This window comes from Diabrotica undecimpunctata, chromosome 9 (assembly GCF_040954645.1).
Source record: "Diabrotica undecimpunctata isolate CICGRU chromosome 9, icDiaUnde3, whole genome shotgun sequence".
In the NCBI taxonomy this organism is placed as follows: domain Eukaryota; kingdom Metazoa; phylum Arthropoda; class Insecta; order Coleoptera; family Chrysomelidae; genus Diabrotica; species Diabrotica undecimpunctata.
In genome coordinates, this window is record NC_092811.1 from 89,464,001 (window position 1) to 89,485,972 (window position 21,972).

Below are 21,972 nucleotides of genomic sequence, written 5' to 3' on the forward strand. Positions count from 1 at the left end.
AAACGGACGCAATAGCGACATCTGATATTAAATCCGTAAAATAGTTTCGAAACACAATTTAGATATCTGCCTTAATCTGAGCCTTCTAAAAATTGCAAGGCATAGCAGACGTTGATAAAGATGTTAATATTTTTATTCATATCAAAAATGAGAAAATTTTCACAACAAAATGTACATAATAGTATCTAGTCAAGACGGGTATCTACTTTTGTTTTTTATTCATACCACGTGGAGTATTTACTACAAAATTTGGGGTATAAACTAAATTCTCATTTTTATTCATAATCCCCATTGTCTTTGTCTTTTTCTAAGCTGTATTTCTGTACCTTTTCTCTTTGGGTGCTATATTTCTCCAGTTTTTTAAATTAGTCTTGTATATATGTTCTTTTTTCGTTTTTTTTTTTCTAATAACTAAAATAATTGCTTTAATACTATTACTTTTAGAGTAAATAGTTTTATGAAAATGTGTTAACCTAATTTCGAAACATATTAAAAAAGGACAAATTTCATAAAAAAATTACTTAAGTTATACTAAGTCTACTCAATGTTATATTTTAAGTTTTTAGTAAAAAGAAAAAAATCCAAGTCTTGCTCTAAACATCACCGTACGCTTATGCTTCAACGATAAACTTGTTGAAAATTCTTGGAGAACATCATAGAGAGCTGCCTTACATGGACGTCGCCGATTGCGATGCGTCTTGGCCACCCTGTTCCCATATATGGGCGGCCGGCGTGTTATTTTTAAGTGCACTCGACAATCCCTATAAAAACGACGCTTCGCGTCATTAGCGCACTCGTTGTTAACGTCGCTGAGCGTCGAGTCCATACACTTTACTCAGAGGTTGGTACTCAATTTAGTGAAGGGGTATCTACCCCGTAAAACAACCCCCAAGTGTTAAAAGTTTGAAAATTATTTGTGTAGTTTAGCAGTGAAAATAGTTTTTTGTTGTATTTTTTTGAAAAATTAGTGAAGGGGTGAAACTTATACATATATGCGAAGTTTATTGTGAATTTGGTGATGTTTTAAATGCTTTGTTAAATTAACTGTTGAAGCTTTATACGAAGGTTGTAAGAGTTATCAGGGATATTTCTATTTCATTTCTCAACAATTTCTTTTGAAAGAGCTTTGGTAATAACAAACAATAACGTCTTTTATATTTTCTATTGGAGTGAGTGGTCAATTTTAAAATTGAATTTATATACAGGATTTAATAAAACAGTGTTGCATAACATATTAATTATTCAAATGTTGCTTTCACTCTGACTGATTCTCAATTCAAATTTATTTTCAATTTTATATATTCTTAATTTTTGAATATTATAGTAAATAATCCTAGTACCTATTATTTAAAACGGGAAATTAAAAGATATTGTTAGAGTTAATTTTATTAGTGTATTCACACTATTATTGCTCATTGCTCTGTTCTTGATAGGCCCTGTCTCCAGTAAAACATTCCTACATGAAAAAAAATGGGCTAGTCACATTCTAGATTCTGTTCTAACTATTATTGAATCTCGCTGCGATATTTATGTAATAAAAAAATATATATTTTAACTTATCCTGTTTATCTAGTAAAATCTGAATGAGAGTAAAGTGTAGATGTGATTAATTTAGAGTATATATTAGTGTAGTAGTGATTTTTAAAATTTTTTTATTGAGTGCATTGATATATTTTAAAAGGCGTTCTACGAAACTGATGAACTATCATTTTGTAAAAAGATTTTTTTTAATGTTCGAGGAAGTTTTTTAACCACCATTTACTGATATGAAATTGATTCTTCTAATCGACAAAATAGTTATATAATATAAAGAACTTCAGTTATATACATTGGCAGTCATTTTTCTTTGTTTTTCCTTCTACTTTGTTACAGTTTAGATAATTGTTCTGTGACTTTTGTCATTCAAGTATTCAAGTATATTATTTCCTATATTATTTACTATATTTCTGTTTGCAAATAGACTTTTATGTTCTAATATTTTTGAGAGGTTTCTCTTTTGGTCCAATGACCAAATAATTAGAAAAACACATTTTAAAATTTTTTATTACATGATTTTTTTATTTGAACATAGTTTATATTTCAAGCTATAGAAATCTATGCCTAGTTCCTCTTCTAAAAATAATGTTAGCTCGAAATTATACATGATCCTAATCCCTTTTGAGCCTAATTTCTTTATTCCTGATGGACCAATTCAAAATATTATTGTAACGAATATCTAGAATCGAAATTATATGGATACAATTCTAAAATAATAAAGCGATAAAATCTTTTGAATTCAATCCAGAAGTTTTGGGGCTAAATTAGCTACCTTTTATTATTTTATTTTGGCCTTTACTCATCATTTCTTTTGCTGTTTACTCATTAGCATAGAACGATGTATTCTGTATTCTCAAAACTGACACAGAAGGCTCTTCTACATTTAAAAACAAGTTTAATTTTTTTTTAAATTTTTTAAATTGTGCAAAAGCCAGATATAAGTGTAATCTTTAAAACAAAATGTTATCAAAAATAGTTTTGTATTATTTATTTCCAGGTTATTACAACTATTTAATACCTAAATAGTTTAAAGGTTTTTTTAATTGAATCCACATTTTTTCGGCTACTTTTTTTTCTTTGTTTTAAACTTGGGCCTTTATTTGCCTGTCTTTTATGGCATGCGCAGTTGCATGTCTCCTAGATGCATGAGGAAAGTTTCATTAAATGAAATGCACCGTCAAATGCGCCTTCTGTCGAAGTTTGGCCATCATCAAGATTATTTGGATCCTGTTTACTACGGCTCTGAAGAGCTGATTAGATAGAACCATTATTTGAGATTGTGGAGCAAAGATATCCATCCCCATCCAGCGCTATGTTTTCTCGTGTATAATAACTTGGACTAGCTGGTTTTGTGGTCTTTCCAATCCGTGGACAAGATATTGGAGTTTTCGTATATTAATTTGATCAAATAGCTTTGCTCTTTTTTGTAAGGTTTCTTGATTGCTCTATCACCGACCACTGTTTGATAAGCCTTATACACATCATCATCCAGCCTCAAAAATCTACTGCTGTTTCTTTCTCAATAATATTCAGCTTAGCGTGGAAGAGGTGTAAAATTACATAAACAAAAGATCATTCATAAAACAGGTAAATCTCTCGTTTATGGTATGTCACACCTCTGAACAATAGCACTACCTGAGCTGAATATTCATGACTCTCTTAGATAGCTTGTTAGACTATAACACAACATTTTAATATATACACCCCATAAACTATAGAAAAAACACGTAACATCTCAGAGCTCATATTCTCAGTTCCAATCTTCTTCTTCTAATATTCTCAGTTCTAGTCTTTATTGCAGAGAATTGTTTTTATTTTTCAAAACGCATTTATTGCTATGTCTATACTGGCCCTTTTTTTTGCTTGGTAATTTTTTTTGTCCATGTATGCCTTACAGCGAATGTATTTTTATATGTTTTTATCTGTGGTATTATCCGTTATATAAAAACATGGGATGTAAACTGAAGTTCAAATTTATTATTTTCAGAATCAGATTTGGAACGTGTTCAAGTTAACGTAGATAAAATATTTTCAATTGTTTCTGAAAATTTTTTAACCGCGAATCATCTATTTTTTGATGATGTGGGATATCCACAGGCAGACGCACAATTTTGTCTACAATGTAGCATCTCGAAACGATAAAAATATAGTTGAATATTATTTTTAAATCGGTCTTGATATGCTAAAATATATTCGCAGGTAAAAGTATATGGACGTAAAAGACGATGTTATTATGATTAGCAAATTTGGACCTTTTATATGTTTAATTGATTTATTTTGCCTTAGGCTTAATTTTGTATAAAAAAAAATTAATTAATTTTAATTAAAATTTGATCTCAGGGCTCCTTTTATCGTTAATTATAAAAAGTGGCTTCAAAGTATTCTTTAAGCAGTTGCTTTTGAGGAAAAGATGGGCAATAGGAAAATAAATTAAACCAAATAATTTTGTGATACTTAACTATTAAATAATTTATTAAAACAGCAAAAATATTAAAGTCAATTTTACAGTTAATCAAAATCATATATAATATGCGCTAATCCGCATAATTAAAATTACAAATTCATTCAAATTCCTATACAAATGATCAATAATTGTTTGGACTTGTATTTAAATAAAATATCTCTTCTCTGTGTTTTTTTTTAATTACATCAAGCAAAAAAATTTTTTTCAAGAAATATTACTTCTTTTATTTTTTTATTTTTGAATTAAAAGATTATATTTATTGTGAAATGAAATCACTGAATAAAATATTAAAAAACCAAATTAATTATGATCAAGTTATGATCGTGGTTGAAAGTCTTTGTTGATTATATGGCAAACTAACCTTTTGTTTCCAAGATTTCTCTACTGACTCCTTTTCCTCTTATTACTGTGATCTGCCCATCTTTTGCTCGTACTCTTAGTTGCTCTACACAGGCTTGCTATCTCCTTTGCTTGTCAATGTCTCTCGCAGACACTATTCCCGCAACAGTCTCTCCAAAAGCTCCTGAACCAAACTCCTACCTCACAGAAACCCAATTTCATTCTAGTCGAAAGAATTTTCACTTAGTCGACTAGTACCAAATATACTATACACCTTGCTTCTTCCGACGTTCAAATCACAGTAATCTTCCTTTTCCAAGGCAAAACCTGACTTCCTTCACTTCAATCCTTCCAATCCCTTTTACCAATAAAACACACACACATCGTACATACCACGCCATCCCTTTCGATTAACTAAATTCTGTGACTTGTCAAACACAAGCTCAATGCTATTATGCTATCACATAACCTTGGTATTTCCAAATTTTACATAAATAAGATATTTTTTTTTTGTTTTCAAGTTTCTAGAGACAATACAGCTAATACTAGGTACTTCAGTTATTATTAGTATACTATTACTTATTGTATACTTATCCCTGACCACAAGACTTTCTAATTCTTTGTCCAATTTCTTTTTAAACAAAAGACTTAAACCTTATATTCTAAAATTGCTATCTTTGGGCTATTAACATTAATCGTTTATGAGAATTCCTCTATTGTTTTCATATATTAATGTACAAATACCTATTTTCCTATCTGCCTACTTTCTACTAAATAAACTCTATTTACGAAACATTTTTAAATAGAACAAAAAATAAATAAAACGGTTTTTCAGACTTCTGCTGGTGGCCATATTTACCCGCTACCGAGGGGTAAAAGTGGCCTACTTACTAAGTAACCTAAGTTACCCCCATTTAAAAAATAATTAAATGCAGAAATCGCAAATGTATATTGTGCCCATTAGCCGCAAATGCTGCGTTGGATCCAGAGTTCCCTGTTTTTATCGAATTCGCCACAAATTGTGCAAATATCTTCGTTAACGTCCCTATCACGGTGATCGTTATCATCCTCATCTTCAGCTGATATATCTTCTGTGATCTTCTGTGTTCTTATACAATTTCTTTTTGGAACTATTCGCGGAGGACTTAACTTTTGACTCAACTAATAGTGTCATTTACATGAGGGAAGAATATAATGCTTTGATCTAATGTTACTCTTATATGCATACCTTTGCAAGACTAGTATATTTTGAAATTCAATATTTTAGACTCTACATTTGGATTTTGGATTATCTCTCTATTTGTCCTTTTCATACACCATTCCTTTAATCGATTTAATACGTTCTGCAAATGTCTCACCGCTATACCAGATCTCAATATTAAGCTTCTTACCGTAATCGCAGTTATGTGAGCCTACAACAGTCCTGTATAGTATGAGCAGAGTATGAGCTTCATTGACCGTGTTAATTATCGCTCTCGATACATCCATACATCGAACTTACACTTCGAACTACATCGAGGTAGGAACTCTGTTTGAGACTATGTTCTGTTTTTTTGATAGGAATTTAAAAAAAGTTTTCTTTATTACGAAATGGGAACACACTCTTATATTGTAGGTTTCTATTTATTCAGTCTTTTTTTCAAAGAAGCTCTTAAAGTTCCGAACAAAGTCGATTAAAATTATTATCCAATAAATAGTTGTTATAACAAGGACTCCGTCTAAAGCATAGAAAATTGTTTTGTTCATGAGCGTACGAAGTAGAATTTGTTTAATAGGAACAAGGAAAATGAGTTTAATACTTTAATAATTACGATGTCAAAGATTTTCTAGTTCAACCTTTTTCTGGGTATATGATTTAGTATACCGTACCATAATGTACTAAAACTTCACGTTATAAAAGTTATATTAATATTTAAAATTTAAGGAAAATAGAACTAACAAATAAATAAGTATTGAGACACTTTAACGTAAAGAAAATATTTATTCGAAAATAAGTACCTATTTATTATCATTCAATCTTTTCAATTTTTTGATGGGCTTCCTATTTCTAACACACTTAAATACCTACTGTAATTTATGTTTATCGGTTCTCTTTTTTACTCCATCTACATTATGACATTCTACATTATGACAACCAAAATTTGTTGCTTAACTAAATCATCAAACTCAATTAGTTTGTGTTACATCTCTTTTAATATTTATTTACTTTTTATTGTTACATACATATACTTACTGTTGTTTTTTGTTTCAGTCGCTGTACCACCAAACCAAAAAACATAAATCATGTGTGACGACGATGTAGCGGCTCTTGTCGTCGACAATGGCTCCGGAATGTGCAAAGCCGGTTTCGCCGGTGATGACGCCCCTCGTGCTGTCTTTCCATCCATCGTAGGTCGCCCCAGACACCAGGGTGTCATGGTGGGTATGGGTCAAAAAGACTCCTACGTAGGAGACGAAGCCCAAAGCAAAAGAGGTATCCTTACCTTAAAATACCCCATTGAACACGGAATTATTACTAACTGGGACGATATGGAAAAGATCTGGCATCACACCTTCTACAATGAACTTAGAGTAGCCCCCGAAGAACATCCCATTCTTTTGACTGAAGCTCCACTCAACCCAAAAGCCAACAGAGAAAAGATGACACAAATCATGTTTGAAACTTTCAACACCCCTGCCATGTATGTCGCCATTCAAGCTGTATTGTCTCTGTATGCTTCCGGTCGTACCACTGGTATTGTACTTGATTCTGGAGATGGTGTATCCCACACAGTACCCATCTATGAAGGTTACGCTCTCCCACACGCCATCTTGCGTTTGGACTTGGCCGGTAGAGACTTGACTGACTACCTTATGAAGATCTTAACCGAAAGAGGTTACTCTTTCACCACCACAGCTGAAAGAGAAATCGTTCGTGACATCAAGGAAAAATTGTGCTATGTAGCTTTGGACTTCGAACAAGAAATGGCCACCGCAGCCAGCTCCACCTCCTTAGAAAAGAGTTATGAACTTCCTGATGGTCAAGTCATCACCATTGGTAACGAAAGGTTCCGTTGCCCTGAAGCTCTTTTCCAACCGTCCTTCTTGGGTATGGAATCTTGCGGTATCCACGAAACTGTCTACAACTCCATCATGAAGTGCGATGTCGACATCCGTAAAGACTTGTACGCCAACACTGTCCTTTCTGGAGGTACCACAATGTACCCTGGTAAGTATTTCTTTGTTTAAGAATAAATTAATTTTGTTTTCTAATTCATTTTATTCTATTGGTAATTCACGTCTACTTTTCAAATATTTTTTCAATGAATCAATTTACTCTTAAGTTTATTTTTTTAAGATTTTGAATTTTATTTTTGTGGTGTATATTTTTACTTCATTTTTTCCATTTTTCGAATATTTTTGTGTATAAATATTTTCTTTGTCATATTTTCCCTATTTTATCAACGGAATTTTTCATTGGTTTACATTTTCTACTTTCTTGTTTTTTATTGGTTTCTATTATTTTCTTTCTTATTTTACTTTTTTTTATTAATTTACGTACAAGTGAATCTGTTTTTTTAATTTTCTTCGGTTCTTAATTTCTGTTTCTTTTATTTTAAATTTGTTATTGTGTATTTTCCTAGTTGGTTCTGACTTAATTCAAAATTCCTATTATGCTTTGTACATTCTCTTATAAATATTTTCGCAATTTTTTTATTTAAGTCACGCATCTTTTTAGTTATTTTATATCTGATTTCTATATACTGTAAGTCCTGCATCTGAAAGCAATCTTCTTTGTTCTTCCTCGATGTTATTTTCTGGGATTTTTACTCTCTTTTTATATTTTCTTTATTTTTTTCAACTGTCTTTTTTTATTTCGCGGGGCATTGTCATTTTGTATTAAACTTAATTTTTCTCATTTGTTATAATATTTTTAATTAATATCGTCAATGTCGTCAGCTTCATCATCTTCGTATTTTGTCTTCGCTTGAACATTGTAGTACTTTTCTCTTTACAGATTTATTTTTCTTTTTAAAAAATTTTTGTTTTTTGATTTCCATTTCCATTTTTTTGTTTTCTTCTGTTTCTTTTGTGCCAGTTCTAATTACAAAGGTGTTGAGGTTAATATTTCGAATCTTTGCTTTTATCTTCCACCCTTCTTCGGAACAGATATCTTTTGTATTTCGTTCGGCAAAGACAACATAGCACTGAATGAAACATTTTCTTTATGTTCACATATCTTTTTTTCTTTGGAAGGTCCTGGTTGAGATTCCAGTAATTCTTCTTGAACAGTTCTTGAAAAGCCTTCTTGATTATTATTTTGTTTTTTGATTTTTGCTTGAAGTATAAAGTCTTCTTCATTAAATATATTTCGGTTGAATGAAAAATTCCGATCTTCTCAAAACCATTTGCAGCTTTATCTACGCTTACAACTCTAGTACACGCCGTGCAATAAAGAGCTCATGTGGCTTATTTCAATTTTCTCGTAATAGGGTTGAGATTTTAAAAACGAATCACATTCAACGTCATATACTCGCTTCAATGTTGAAAAGAAGCCAACGTCTAGTGGTTGCTGATGATGCGAGGTATGCGGAAGTATTGACAACATAATGTTGTCAATACTTCATTTTCTTTGCAAAAATTGCAATAGAGAAATAACTGGAGTAATTGTCTAACACCAGTAAAATGGATCATCCCTTGTAGGTTTATCGGTTTTCGCAAAACGTTAATTCCAAAAAAACACTACTTCGTTCATCCAAGCGCTTTTTGAACATGAGTATAAAGAACCTGGATGCCTATCTCTTTCTAAACCAGGATTTCTTCTCAGTCTTGGTTAAATGAATAGTGGAGGTATAAAAGGTCTGCTGCCACTCATACAACAACATACCGTCACATTTTTGCCTCTTTCTACACTTGTAAGGGCCCCAACTTGTCTTTTGGCCTTTAGGACCAATAATTCGATTGAGCTGATTTATGTTTGTAAACATCTCATCGACAGTCTCATCGACATAAAATATTCGAGTAGGTGGAAACTGGTATTGTATCGTAAAACTTATTCAAATAGCCATAAATCGACGAGCAGCTTTCATTACCCGAGAGATTACCCGATTTGGAAATGAATATGAAGAAACATAAATGCATTTTCCGTAATAGGCGAATTGTATAAGTTAAATAATTATAATTTAACTAACTTTAACAATTTAAATAAAACTATTAAGTGCAAAAATTGTAGTGCCACCACCAAAAACAAATAAATCGTTGTAAAAAAAATTTCACAAGTACGGTACAACTGTACATCTATGCCGCCACGTGCAGGCTATTAGGAAGCACGAAATGCAGTGCACAACAAAATAGTGTAGATGGCGTAGGCATCTCTGTTTGCAATAAACCGCTGTTCGCTGTTACCCGCCATTCCCCTATCTATTTTCCATGAGTAATTACTATTTAAATGGGAATAAGCCACAATTAAAGGTTAAAGTACGTTTATTGACGTTTCAATTTCCACTTCGGAAATCGTTCTCAAAATGAATTTTCAATTTCCGAAGTGGAAATTGAAACGTCAATAAACATACTTCAACCTTTAATTGTTGCTTATTCCCATTTAAATAGTAATTACTCTAACATGCCACAAGCAAATAGCTTCAGAACAATATTTTCCATGAGTCAAACACTTCTTTTTAATGTACAGAGTTTTTAATGCATAAAATTATATAGTATAAAATCTAAAGACATCTTGTATATAACTTCATACCGTTTACCGAGAAAACTTTTTTAAAGTTAAATACTTGAAACAAGAAATAATAATCTGAGTTATATTCTCCTTATGTCACCTGTCCATCGTGTCTGTGGTGTACACCGGCTTCTTCTATCTTCACTGGGTTTCATTTATCTCATTAATTCTAGGGTCCATGCCATGCTTCATTGCCGCTACAAGCCTGCCAATTTGTTTTGTTACTTTTTCTGTTGTATATTCTATCGGTAATGTTTTAGATTGACCTGTTATCACTGGAAGCACGAATTGATTGTATTCCTTTCTATTAAGTCTCATGGGAATTTCAGTATTAAATATGTCTTTCAGTGAGCCGTATGCCACTCCACTTTCCATGACGATTTCTAATGATTTTTAAATTGTAACCAAGACATATTGTGACATCTTCTATGATATGCAGTTTTCTAACTTAACTGTTCCTCCTACGACCAAATTTGTCAGATTTTTTTATTTTTGATTATTTGTAGTCATTTTTGCATAGGCTTACCCCAACACTTAGAGACTTAGACAAGGATCTATACTGTCGCCCCACAATTATTAATATATAATATGTATATATATATATATATATATATATATATATATATATATATATATATATATATATGGAGAGTATATTGAGAGAAGAGCACTTAAAGGATGGGATAAGGGAATCTCAATAAATGGCCGAAAAATAGACAACCTACGTTTTACAGATGACACAGCCCTTCTTTCAAGGAGTCACGAAGAGTTAATTGATCTCATACGACTGGTTGAAAACGAAAGTCAAATATTTGGTCTGCAGTTAAACATATCAAAGCCAAAGATAATGGATAGATTACATAACAATCATCCATACATAACCACAAATTTACAAGAAGTGCGAGTTCCAGATGAGGGACACTCAATTCGGATTTCGAAACGGATTGGGAATACGAGAGGCTCTTTTTGCTTTAAATGTGTTAACGCAACGATGCAGAGACATGAATGTAGATGTATATGCATGTTTTATTGACTATCGAAAAGCATTTTACTGCGTTAACCATCAAAAGATGATCGAAATTCTGAGAACAACTGGAGTTGACGAACAAGACTTGCGAATTATCTCAGAACTATACTGGCACCAAACGGCAACAATTAAAATAGAGCACACAACATCCGAAGACATACAAATCCGACGAGGAGTGAGACAGGGTTGCGTCTTATCACCGCTACTCTTTAATTGGTATTCGGAGTCTATATTCAGAGAAGCATTAGACGAGGTCCAAGGCGGAATTAAGATTAAAGGAATCAGCATAGACAACATCAGATATGCTAATGATACCGTCTTAATAGCAAGCAACGTACAAGAACTACAAAATATAATAGATGCGGTAGTTCACCACAGCGAAATGTTCGGTTTACATCTAAACGTTTCCAAAACTAAAACTTTAGTATTTTCAAAGACACCAATAAACGTACAGGTGTATGCCAAGGGTCAAATAATAGAACAGGTAAATTCCATAAAATATTTGGGAACAAATATCAATAGTCAGTATAATCCAAAAAAAGAAATCCTATTAAGAATCGAACAAGCAAGGAAAACATTCATGAGCATTAAAACATTTTTTACAAGATCAGACCTTAGTCTACAGCTTAGAATCCGAATGATCAGATGTTACGTTTTTTCTGTCTTACTGTATGGCTGTGAAAGTTGGACAATGGACTATGAAATAGAAAAAAGAATAGATGCCTTTGAGATGTATATATACAGACGAATGTTGAGGATTCCATGGGTACAAAGAATTACTAATGTTGAGGTACTTCGTCGCATGTGTAAACAAAAAGAATTACTAAGAATAGTCAAAGAGAGGAAAATGCAATACTTGGGTCATGTGCTGAGAGGCGAAAGATATGAATTACTTCAAGTTATACTGGAAGGAAAAGTACAGGGCAAAAGATCAGTAGGAAGACGCCAGAACTCGTGGCTGAAAGACCTGAGGAGATGGTTCGACCACTCATCCGCAGAGATCTTTCGCGCAGCAGTTTCCAAAACTACAATTGCCATTTGGATCGCCAACCTTCGAAAGGAGACGGCGCAATGAGAAGAAGATACATAACCACGATTGACGGGTTTGATGTGAGCTCATATTTATATCTGGAATTATTGATCACAAACACAAGGTTACTATAGGAAGAAATAAGACGTATATGTAATCTAGCCAAAAGTCGCCATAGCAAAGATGGACAAAATATGGAAGGACTCTTAAATTCCACGAATCGTTAATCAATTGCTTAATATTCTCAATACTGACATACGGATGTGAAACTTGGACCCTACGACAAACAGAAAAAAGAAAGATAGACGCCACTGAAATATTCTGTTGGAGAAGTTTGTTACGAGTTCCGTGAACCGACCACAGAACTAATAATTCAATTTGCAAGAGTCAAAAGAAATGACCAGAGATCTTTGGAGACGGACAATATACGACATCATGATGACCACTACACTCCCTCCGGGTGGTTAGTACTTACTATTTATCCATATCTTATATTATTCTGGGTTTTTAAAGGCATATTCTGTCTTGTCAAATTCATCTCTTTTTCATGGAGTAGCACACTTGCCGTTGAAATTTTCACATATGTTGTAACTTTAACGAGCGTCTATAATTCACAAAACTTTGGATTGCAGCTGTGACTGTTCCGTTGGGTTTTATAGTATCAAAGGTTTCTTGAAAATCAATAAAAGCGAGCGAGCTACTGGTCAGTTGTATTTTATGGTTTTCTCTATTAGAAATTTTAACATATTCAACCCTTTAAAAGTTAAATGAAGAGGGTGACAAGAGTCCCATTTGAAAAAAAAAGACGGACTGCTCAGTTTAACAAAAATATTAATTTACTTAAATCCCCACATTCGAAATACCTAAACCAAAAATATATGAATGAACTGTTCTAGGTCAATGGCAGTATGTCATATAATTTGGATGAAAGTCAAGAAAAACACATTATTATCTAATTGTTGTGCATATTTTGGATCTGAGCCAGTTTTCGTTTTCTGGAGAATATGGTAGAAAGTGAAAAAGATTAATGACATAAATCACATTTGAGAACTACATCTGGCACTTTCTTAACTGGCTGTTGTGTCATATTTTCTAAAAATAGAATGAAAACAAGAAGTTTAGCGGTTAAATATTTCGTAAAGCGGAAATCTAAATAATACCGATGGAAATTCTTTTGTAAATATAACAGTTATGCAATTTGAAAATTTTATATTAAAAATAAATATTAGTAACAAAAATGCTTCAAAAAAATGTGCATTAGACTTTCCTAAAATAAACATTCACGATCATATATTCGATATCACGTGAAACAAACAGCACATTTTATGTATATACGGAAAATCCATTAAAATGATATTTGCCAAAATGATTGTCTACTCTTCCTGTATCTGTATACACTTCATTTAAACAATTTAATAAACAAAGATAATCCCGTGTCTATCCAGAAGTGCATAAGTGAGATTTTGTTTTGTTAGTCCTACCATTTCTTTAACTTTCTTGTGTAGATTAAGTAGATCTTATCTTTTTTGAAGGTCCTAGATCACTGCATTTCTCTTCAAAGTATTTTTCTTTTGACTGCTTAATCATCTACTTGATGTCGAGGTTAATCTCCCCGTATACTGATTATATGCTTCGTTGACTACCAAAAGGCATTTGATTGTGTAAGCTGGATAAATCTGCGGTCCATTTTAATAGAAATGGGCACACCATTGCACCTGGTGACACTTATTAAAAATCTGTACTAGTCCAATATAGCAACAGTACGACTACATCAGAAGTTCTCAAACCAATTCAAGACCAAGAGAGATGTTAGACAAGGATGCGTGTTGTCACCTGACTTATTCAACATTTATCAAAATCTCAAATTTAAGATTTGCTGATGACACTACACTTATAGCATCTGCGAAGAGTTAAGTACGAAAGCAGAAAAGTTGGTCTGAAAATCAATAAAGCTAAGACAAAAATAATGGTGGTCCACAGATTTCACACTATTCAACTGACTAACATGTTACAGGAATACCAGATAGTGGACAGTTTTGTCTATTTCGGGTCTAGTATAACTAACTATGGTAACTGTGAAGCAGAAGTTAGGAGACGTATTGGTATGGCAAAAAATGCGATGAGTCGCCTACCTAAAGTTTGGAAAGACAGATCTATCTCTCAAAATATCAAGATGAGACTGGTGAATGCCCTTGTATTCACAATATTTCCATAAGGAGCAGGGACTCGGACTCTTCGCGGACGCGAGTGCCGAAAAATTGATGCCTTTGAGATGTGGTGTTGGAGAAGAATGCTGCGCATACCACTGAGACAGCTCATAGTACAAACGTTTCCATTCTAAACCAACACCAGATTAAAAAAAGCCTGTTTAATTTACTGCAACGTGTTCTGCAATTTTTCGGTCATCTGCTTCGCAGACCTGACGATAGTTTGGAGAGATTAATTGTTTCTGGAAACGTTCCGGAGAGAAGATCAGGAGGAAGACCAACTAGATGGTCCGGCCAAATTAAGAATTTAGTTGGAAACTCATTCTGCGAAGCTCTCATAGCAGCTTAAGATAAGACCAATGGAGAAAAATTGTTAGGAATCTTGGAAGAAATCACTTCCTGAGTAATGGGGAAATGACAAGAGAGAGAGAGAGAGTAATCCTGACGATAAGTGGGTTGTGAACTAATGCCTTTCCGGGATATGGTTTCACGGTTTAGCAGCTTTATAGTATCTTTTATTTATCATAATGTAGTCTATCGAGTTCCTTACTATTTTCTTCAATATTTCTTCGAGAAATTGTTATATCTACCTAACATATCTTTGATTTATTTATATCATATCATATCTACCTAACATATCTTTGGTACCTCTATGTTTGTGGCTTTCGAGTAGCTTTTAGCGCTGGTTTCGATCCTATTTTCCTCTTTCTTATTTGCTTTATTTGTTTGTTCCTAGTTCATCCTATCAGGTGAGACCAAGGTGTCACCTGATACTGATACGTATAGTTTAGCCGTCCTTAACTTACACACTAGTGTTCTCCTCATAGGGTTGACTACCACAACCGAGCACAAAAAGCCACTCTACCACGACAAGCTCCTAGAAGGGAAGAAACATATTAAAAGTAGTCATAGATTAGACGACAAAGGAACTGAAATCTTTTGTAATTTGAATATATAGATATTTATGAGAATATTTTCGAGGAAGAGATTTTTGCGAAAGCAAATCAATTAGTAATAATGAACACCTGGTATAAGCTACACCCAACGAAATTGTACACCTAGAAATCTCCACAGGATTCTGTTGGAAAGATTGTTCGAAATCAGATTGATTACATGCTAGTAAATAAGAGGTATAGGAACAGTTGTACATCTGTCAAAACATACTCAGAAGCAGACATAAATTCTGATCATGTACCAGTTGTAGGTAGTTTCAAAATCAGAATGAAGAAGGTTACAACTAACTCGATGAAGAAGTATGATGTAATAAAACTGAAAGATTCCAATGTTCGACTGAGGGTGAGTGAAAACCTCAATACAAAGGTGCTAAAATACAGAAATGCAGGAACTATAGAGGAAAATCTGATCATCATACAAGAAACAGTAAGAGAAATACAAGAACAACACCTGAAGACAGATACAGAGAAACGGAAATCGTGGATGACCGATGAAATACTTTAACTTATGGATCAGAGAAAAAACAAAGAAAATTTCCAAGAATATAAGAGAATACATACCATCGTGAAAAGAAAGATAAGGGAAGCCAAAGAGAAACAAAAACCAGAACAATGTCAAGAAATAGAGGAGTATCAGAGTCGATATGATAACTTCAATGTCCATAAAAGGTGAAGGAAATAGCTGGAAAGTTCCGAAAACACAACAGCGGAAAGATAACAGATGATGAAGGCAATCTTGTTATAACCAAAGAAGATACAAAGAAAGTATGGGAAGAATAGTTGGAGAAACTTTTTCACGACCTTAGAACAATACAAGAACCCACGATTAAAGAAAATTCAGGTCACGAAATCCTACCAGAAGAAATAACGGCAGCCGTCATACAAATAAGGGATGGAAAGACACCGGGACTTGATGAAATTCATGCAGAACTGCTGAAGCTATTAGATGCAGAACAAATAAAAATAATAACTGAAATATTTAATGAAATATACAAGGCAGGAAAAATACCAGTAGAGTGGCTCAAATCGGAGTTCGTACTATTGCCCAAAAAACTAAAAGCACAATTTTGTGAAAAATATAGGACCATAAGCCTAATGAGTCGTCTACTGAAGCTGTTTTTAAAAGTCTGTACAAAATGTCTGTTTAAATTCAATCTGTAATCGGAGCACATTTGTTAAGAGGCTCTAAAAGATATTGATGAAGGCATCTCAATAAATGGAGTCAAGCTCAATAACATGCGGTATGCAGATGATACAATAGCGTTTTCCAATACCATAGAAGGGCTGCAAAACGTAATGAACGGAAACAAGAAATAACGGAAACAAGTAGAACATATGGACTGGATATAAACACCAGCAAAACCAAGATAATGGTCATCAGCAAGGAAAACATAACTGGAGCAAATCTGTATGTGAACCAAATGAGAATTGAACGTGTGTCACAGTACAACTACTTGGGAGCTATAATCAATGAGTAGTGGGACAATAACCAAGAGATTAAATGTCGCATCGGAAAGGCAAAAAGTGCATTCTTGGCTATGAGCTCTGTGTTCAAGAGTCATGACCTCAGCCTAGAAACAAAAATAAGGCTTCTTAAATGTTACGTGTACTCAGTGCTTCTTTACGGAGTAGAAACGTGGACATTGAAGGCGGAAACTCTATCAAAACTTCAGGCTTTTGAGCTATGGTTATACAGAAGGATCCTGAACATACCATGGACAGATAAACTCACCACAAAGTGAAGAAGTACTACGAAGGATGAACACAACCGCGGACACAGTATCGTGAAAGGCCGTAAGATGCAGTACTTGGGACATGTAATGAGAAATTAGGGCAGATATGAGCTACTCCAATGCATTTTCCAAGGTAAAATTGATGGAAAAAGGGCCCCAGGATGAAGAAGAATTTTCTGGCTCGCTAACCTGAGAGCATGGTATAGAAAGACTTCAACGCAGCTATTCCGTATATCAACCAACAAAGTCATCATAGCCAGAATGATCGCCACCATTCGGAACGGACAGGCACCCTAATAAGAAGATGTTGGAGGAATGACACATTTTATTTATAACTCTAAGATTTTGAACAGAATGACAGACAGAGAGAGAAAGAGAGAAAGAGAGAGAAACAAAGAGAGACAGAGAGATGAAGAGAATTTTCCAAGCTTTATGGGTTATAAAATTGTGACATATAATAATAATATTCATATATTATAATATATAATATAATATAATATAATATAATATGCATGTAACAAAGAATTCCAATAGTGCCGATTTCGCGGTAAAGTGCACACTTCCCAAAATGAATGCTACCTGTAACTCCGCTTGTTTTAAATGTCCCGTTTGTACTTCGACTTTCTGTTCAAATGCAACGGACAAACGTTTATTATTGCCACCATTAGTGTTTATTAGTGCCATTATTAGTGTTTATTTTTTGACAAAAATGCCTTTGACTGTTGTTGAAACGGCACAAATTGTTGCACTTATGGAAGACGGTCACACTCAACGGCAAGTCGCAAGAACTGTTGGCGTAAGGTTTTCTACGGTTCAACGAGTGCTTCAACGCTTTCAGAAGGCAAGTTTGCTAACCAGGCGACCTGGCTCTGAACGAAGAAGAACGCCCAAGGCACTAAATGACCGTTTCCTTGTGTTTCAGGCTTTACGAAACCGAACCTCAACTGCGGTTATGTATCAAAATCGTCTAGAGGAAGTACGAAATCGCAATTTTAGTGTTGCAACAGTCAGAAGAAGACTTCATTCTTCTTGACTATCTTCTCGGGTAATGGCTAGAGGACCGCCACTTCGCCGGGTGCCTCGAGTTGCACGACTAGCTTTTCCTCGACAATACGCGCATTGGGAAATTAACGATTGTAGCAAAGTGTTATTCTCAGATGAATCCCGTTTCTGTCTAACTGGATCCGATGGACGTGTAAGAGTTTGGAGGAGAACCGGTGAACGATTTTCACAATCTTGCATTGCTCCAAGAGTGCCATTTGTTTGGAGGCTCGGTCATGGCTTGGGGAGGTATATCTTCCGACTTCCACACAGAGTTACCGTTCATCGAAAATGGTATGCACGAAGGTACATTACGGAGATTCCGGAAGAACATGTTATGCCCAACATGGCAGGGCTTGGAGAAAACGCCGTTTTATGCAGGACAACGTGCGACGGCACGTTGCCAGGATCAGTATGTAATACTTGGACGAAGTTGGAATTACCAGCCAGCTAGGTCTCCGGATCTGAATCCCATCGAACATCTCTGGGACGATTTGAAAAAACGTATTCAAACCCATACACCTCCTCCTAACAAAGGACAGGAGCTTAAGGATCTGTTAGTGAGAGAGTGGAATAACATACCACAACATGTAATCCGGAGAAAAATTGAGAGTATGCCCCGTCGTCTGCAAGAGGTTATTAGAGCAAGGGAGGCAATACACGATATTGATCATTGAAATTTCACTAATTTTTTACCACGTTCTGTATTTTCCATTTTTTTTTCGTATGTCTGTTTTATCAACAATTTTATTTGTTTTCTGTTTTTTTCAATAAAAACAATAAAATACCATTTTTTTTCTTTCAAAACAAACATTGATGACAAATAAAAATACATTAGCCAAAAAAAAGGTTATTACTGCACCAGACGCAAAAATATTTAAGAAACTTGAAATTTTCAAGATGACCCGGATTTTATGATCGCGAGTGTATAACGCATGTAAAGAATTATATGGCGAAAATTGATAATATGAAATAAAGCACTAAATGATAATTCAAAAAATAAAAAATTGGATGAAGAGCAGTATTAAAAAGATTAATTATCATTTATACATAGAAATAGATGAACAAATTTATCAAAGACGATATTATATTAGTGTAATTCAGGTTTATTTTATGTACCTATATTAATATAAAAACTAATAGAACTCAGTATAAAAATTAACGTTTTTTGTTAAGAAAAAGTTTAATATTGCATATAATTCGTTTGCTTATTAGTAAACGTTCATACTTATGGAAAATGAGGACTATTTACTTCAATAACACATAAATATCGTCAGGCCTCAGTTAATTTTTACTCAACAGTATTATTCCTTTTTCAGGTATTGCTGATCGTATGCAAAAAGAAATCACTGCCTTGGCTCCATCAACCATCAAAATCAAGATCATCGCTCCTCCAGAAAGAAAATACTCCGTTTGGATCGGTGGCTCCATCTTGGCCTCCCTCTCCACCTTCCAACAGATGTGGATCTCCAAACAAGAATACGACGAATCCGGCCCTGGAATTGTTCACCGCACATGCTTCTAAACTACTTTATAATATTTATCGTATACATATTAAGTACAATACTGAGAGTTGGAGCATGAATGTATGTTTATATTTTGGTTATAGATGATGACTTGTTGATATTGTAACAATAAATTCATTTTGTATTACTTATGGTAATATTTTATTTATGGGAACAACCAGATTGAAGTCGTAAAGAGTTACACAATATTCTAGCCAATAATAACCTGAAAGTGTCAATTATCACTGAGTAATAGTTTGAGGCGCTTAGCTCCAGCTCCTTTTTCAGCCGATAGTAAGAAGTATCTGAACTAGAATACATTCTGTATTGTACTTTATAATTATGCGACTTTTGTAACATCAATTTCATTGTAAAATATCATCATCATTGTTTTTATGGACCTACGTAACAGTAGGATACACATGACAAGACTTCTATTCCTGCTGTGTATACGCACCTTTACAAACATACTGCTGGCCTAATTGTAATCCTGTAAGAGGCCTTTGTTGGGCGTGGAGTTTGTTTGTGGGAATTGTATTGACTACTTATATACCTACTTTTATTATTAAGGCATTTGAAATCGTAAACTAAAATTGGTTGTTTATATTTTATATGAGTATTTTTAGTAGTAGATAAGATTTCAATTGCAGAACTACCTATGTATGTATTCATTAGAAATAAATTCTTATTCCAAAATAAAGTTTTGTTACATAGTCATTTGTGATTTATATTTATTGCCGTTATTCATTTCAAGTTAGATATCTCTGATAAGTACGCTGAGCACCTTAGCCTATAATAGAGATATATAGAGATAAATAGCCTTAATAGACTTTGTGCTTATTTGCAACTCTTACTCTATTGTACAAGATGTTCAGTATAATCTAAATTATTACTCTAAACATCAGAAGGAAATTGGTCTTTTAGATTGAAAAAAACAAGGGAGTGACCCACGTTATCTAATGTTTAGTTATCCAATACCTCAACCAAGATGAATATTTTGTGGCAGTTTTTTAGTTTACGAATCTAATTGAAACCACTAAGTACTGAACGACTTTGTTTTCAAGAGAAACTTTACCTGCTGATGTCGTAGATAAAAAAGAGATGGCTGCAGAATATCAGTTAGGTATCTTACACCATATTACTTGATAGGTTCAGATTTAAAAATCTAGGTATTCACTGTGGCGAAATACAACACCCTGACGACTTATTGGTTTGCAAACAAGAATGCCCTTTTCTTCATATAATGACTTGTAATGACAAGACCATTCACGTTGCGAAATATTGGTAGGATAAGATTTGAATAAGCGATCCGCAAACAAAAAGTTGGAATTACATGAATTAATATTAAACTCAACAGTCTTCCGGGTTGAACCACGTTGATTATCATTGCGCCGAGCTTTCAACATCGACATCCATACATTATTGCTACTGGGAATAGAGGACGGTTCATTTATACCGTCGATGGTGACGTGGTGCTTGGCGTGGAGGTTAGGTTGGGGATTGGCGCGGGGATATTTTCTTTTTGAGAGGTCTCCAAGTCGAAGGTATCCGTATGTTGTCATCTCTTTTATTGTGAGCTGTATGAAGATGGTGTTGACCTAGAGCTGAAATTGAATCGAAATTGCGAACAGAAATGGAATGTTTATAAATCATATTTTGGATTCTACGATTTGTTTGGCCTATATAGGATCGGGGGCAATCTGCACAAGGAAAATTGTAAAAGTCCGTGTTATTCATTTGGAATGTTGTCTTTGATTGATCGGACAAGAGATGAAAGTTTTTGTTCGGGGGTAAATATTGTCTTTACTCCTCTCGATTTAAGAATTTTGTCAATTTTGACAGTGACACCTTTGATGTAAGGAAGAAAAGCTTTAGTATGATGAGGGTCTGAGTTTTTGGGTTGAGATTGAGTGGGACATTGATGTCTATGGATGCTCCATAGATGCTCCTGGATGCATTGATGTGATTTTTGCGGCGGGTCTACTTGCATCATCGCAAAGGCGTATTGATATGGAGACAAGCGTATTAATGACTGAATTAATTTGTGAAGGAGGATGATTAAAGTTAGCAGGCAAGTAACGATTGGTATGGGTGAGTTTTCGATAAAGAGAGTGATGAAAACCTTGGGATTGATTTTTCTTTATGATAACGTTGAGAAACGGTAGGGACTAATCAGTTTCCACCTCCATCGTGAACTAGATACTGGGATGTATACCATTCAGATGGGTTTGAAAAGACACCAAAGCATCCCTGCCATGGGGCCAAATGACAAATGAATCGTCAACATATCGTAGCCAACATGTGGGTTTAATCATTAATGTGGATAGTGCTGGGGTCTCGAAGTCTTCCATAAAGATATTTCCACTGGAAATAGTGGGGAGCCCATTCGTGCACCATTTATTTGTCTGTAGAATTGATTTGGAAAGA

At 34.1% G+C, this 21,972-nt stretch overlaps 1 protein-coding gene across 1 annotated transcript; it reads left to right on the forward strand.

The window, feature by feature from the left end:
• The first annotated feature begins 684 nt into the window (after nucleotides 1–684).
• Nucleotides 685–20,262, forward strand: LOC140450263 (actin, muscle-like). The gene is made up of 3 exons (XM_072543783.1): nucleotides 685–841; nucleotides 6,591–7,547; nucleotides 19,360–20,262. The coding sequence occupies exons 2-3, from the start codon at nucleotides 6,623–6,625 to the stop codon at nucleotides 19,563–19,565; spliced, it is 1,131 nt and encodes a 376-aa protein (XP_072399884.1). The 5' UTR covers nucleotides 685–841; nucleotides 6,591–6,622; the 3' UTR covers nucleotides 19,566–20,262.
• The last annotated feature ends 1,710 nt before the right edge of the window (nucleotides 20,263–21,972 follow it).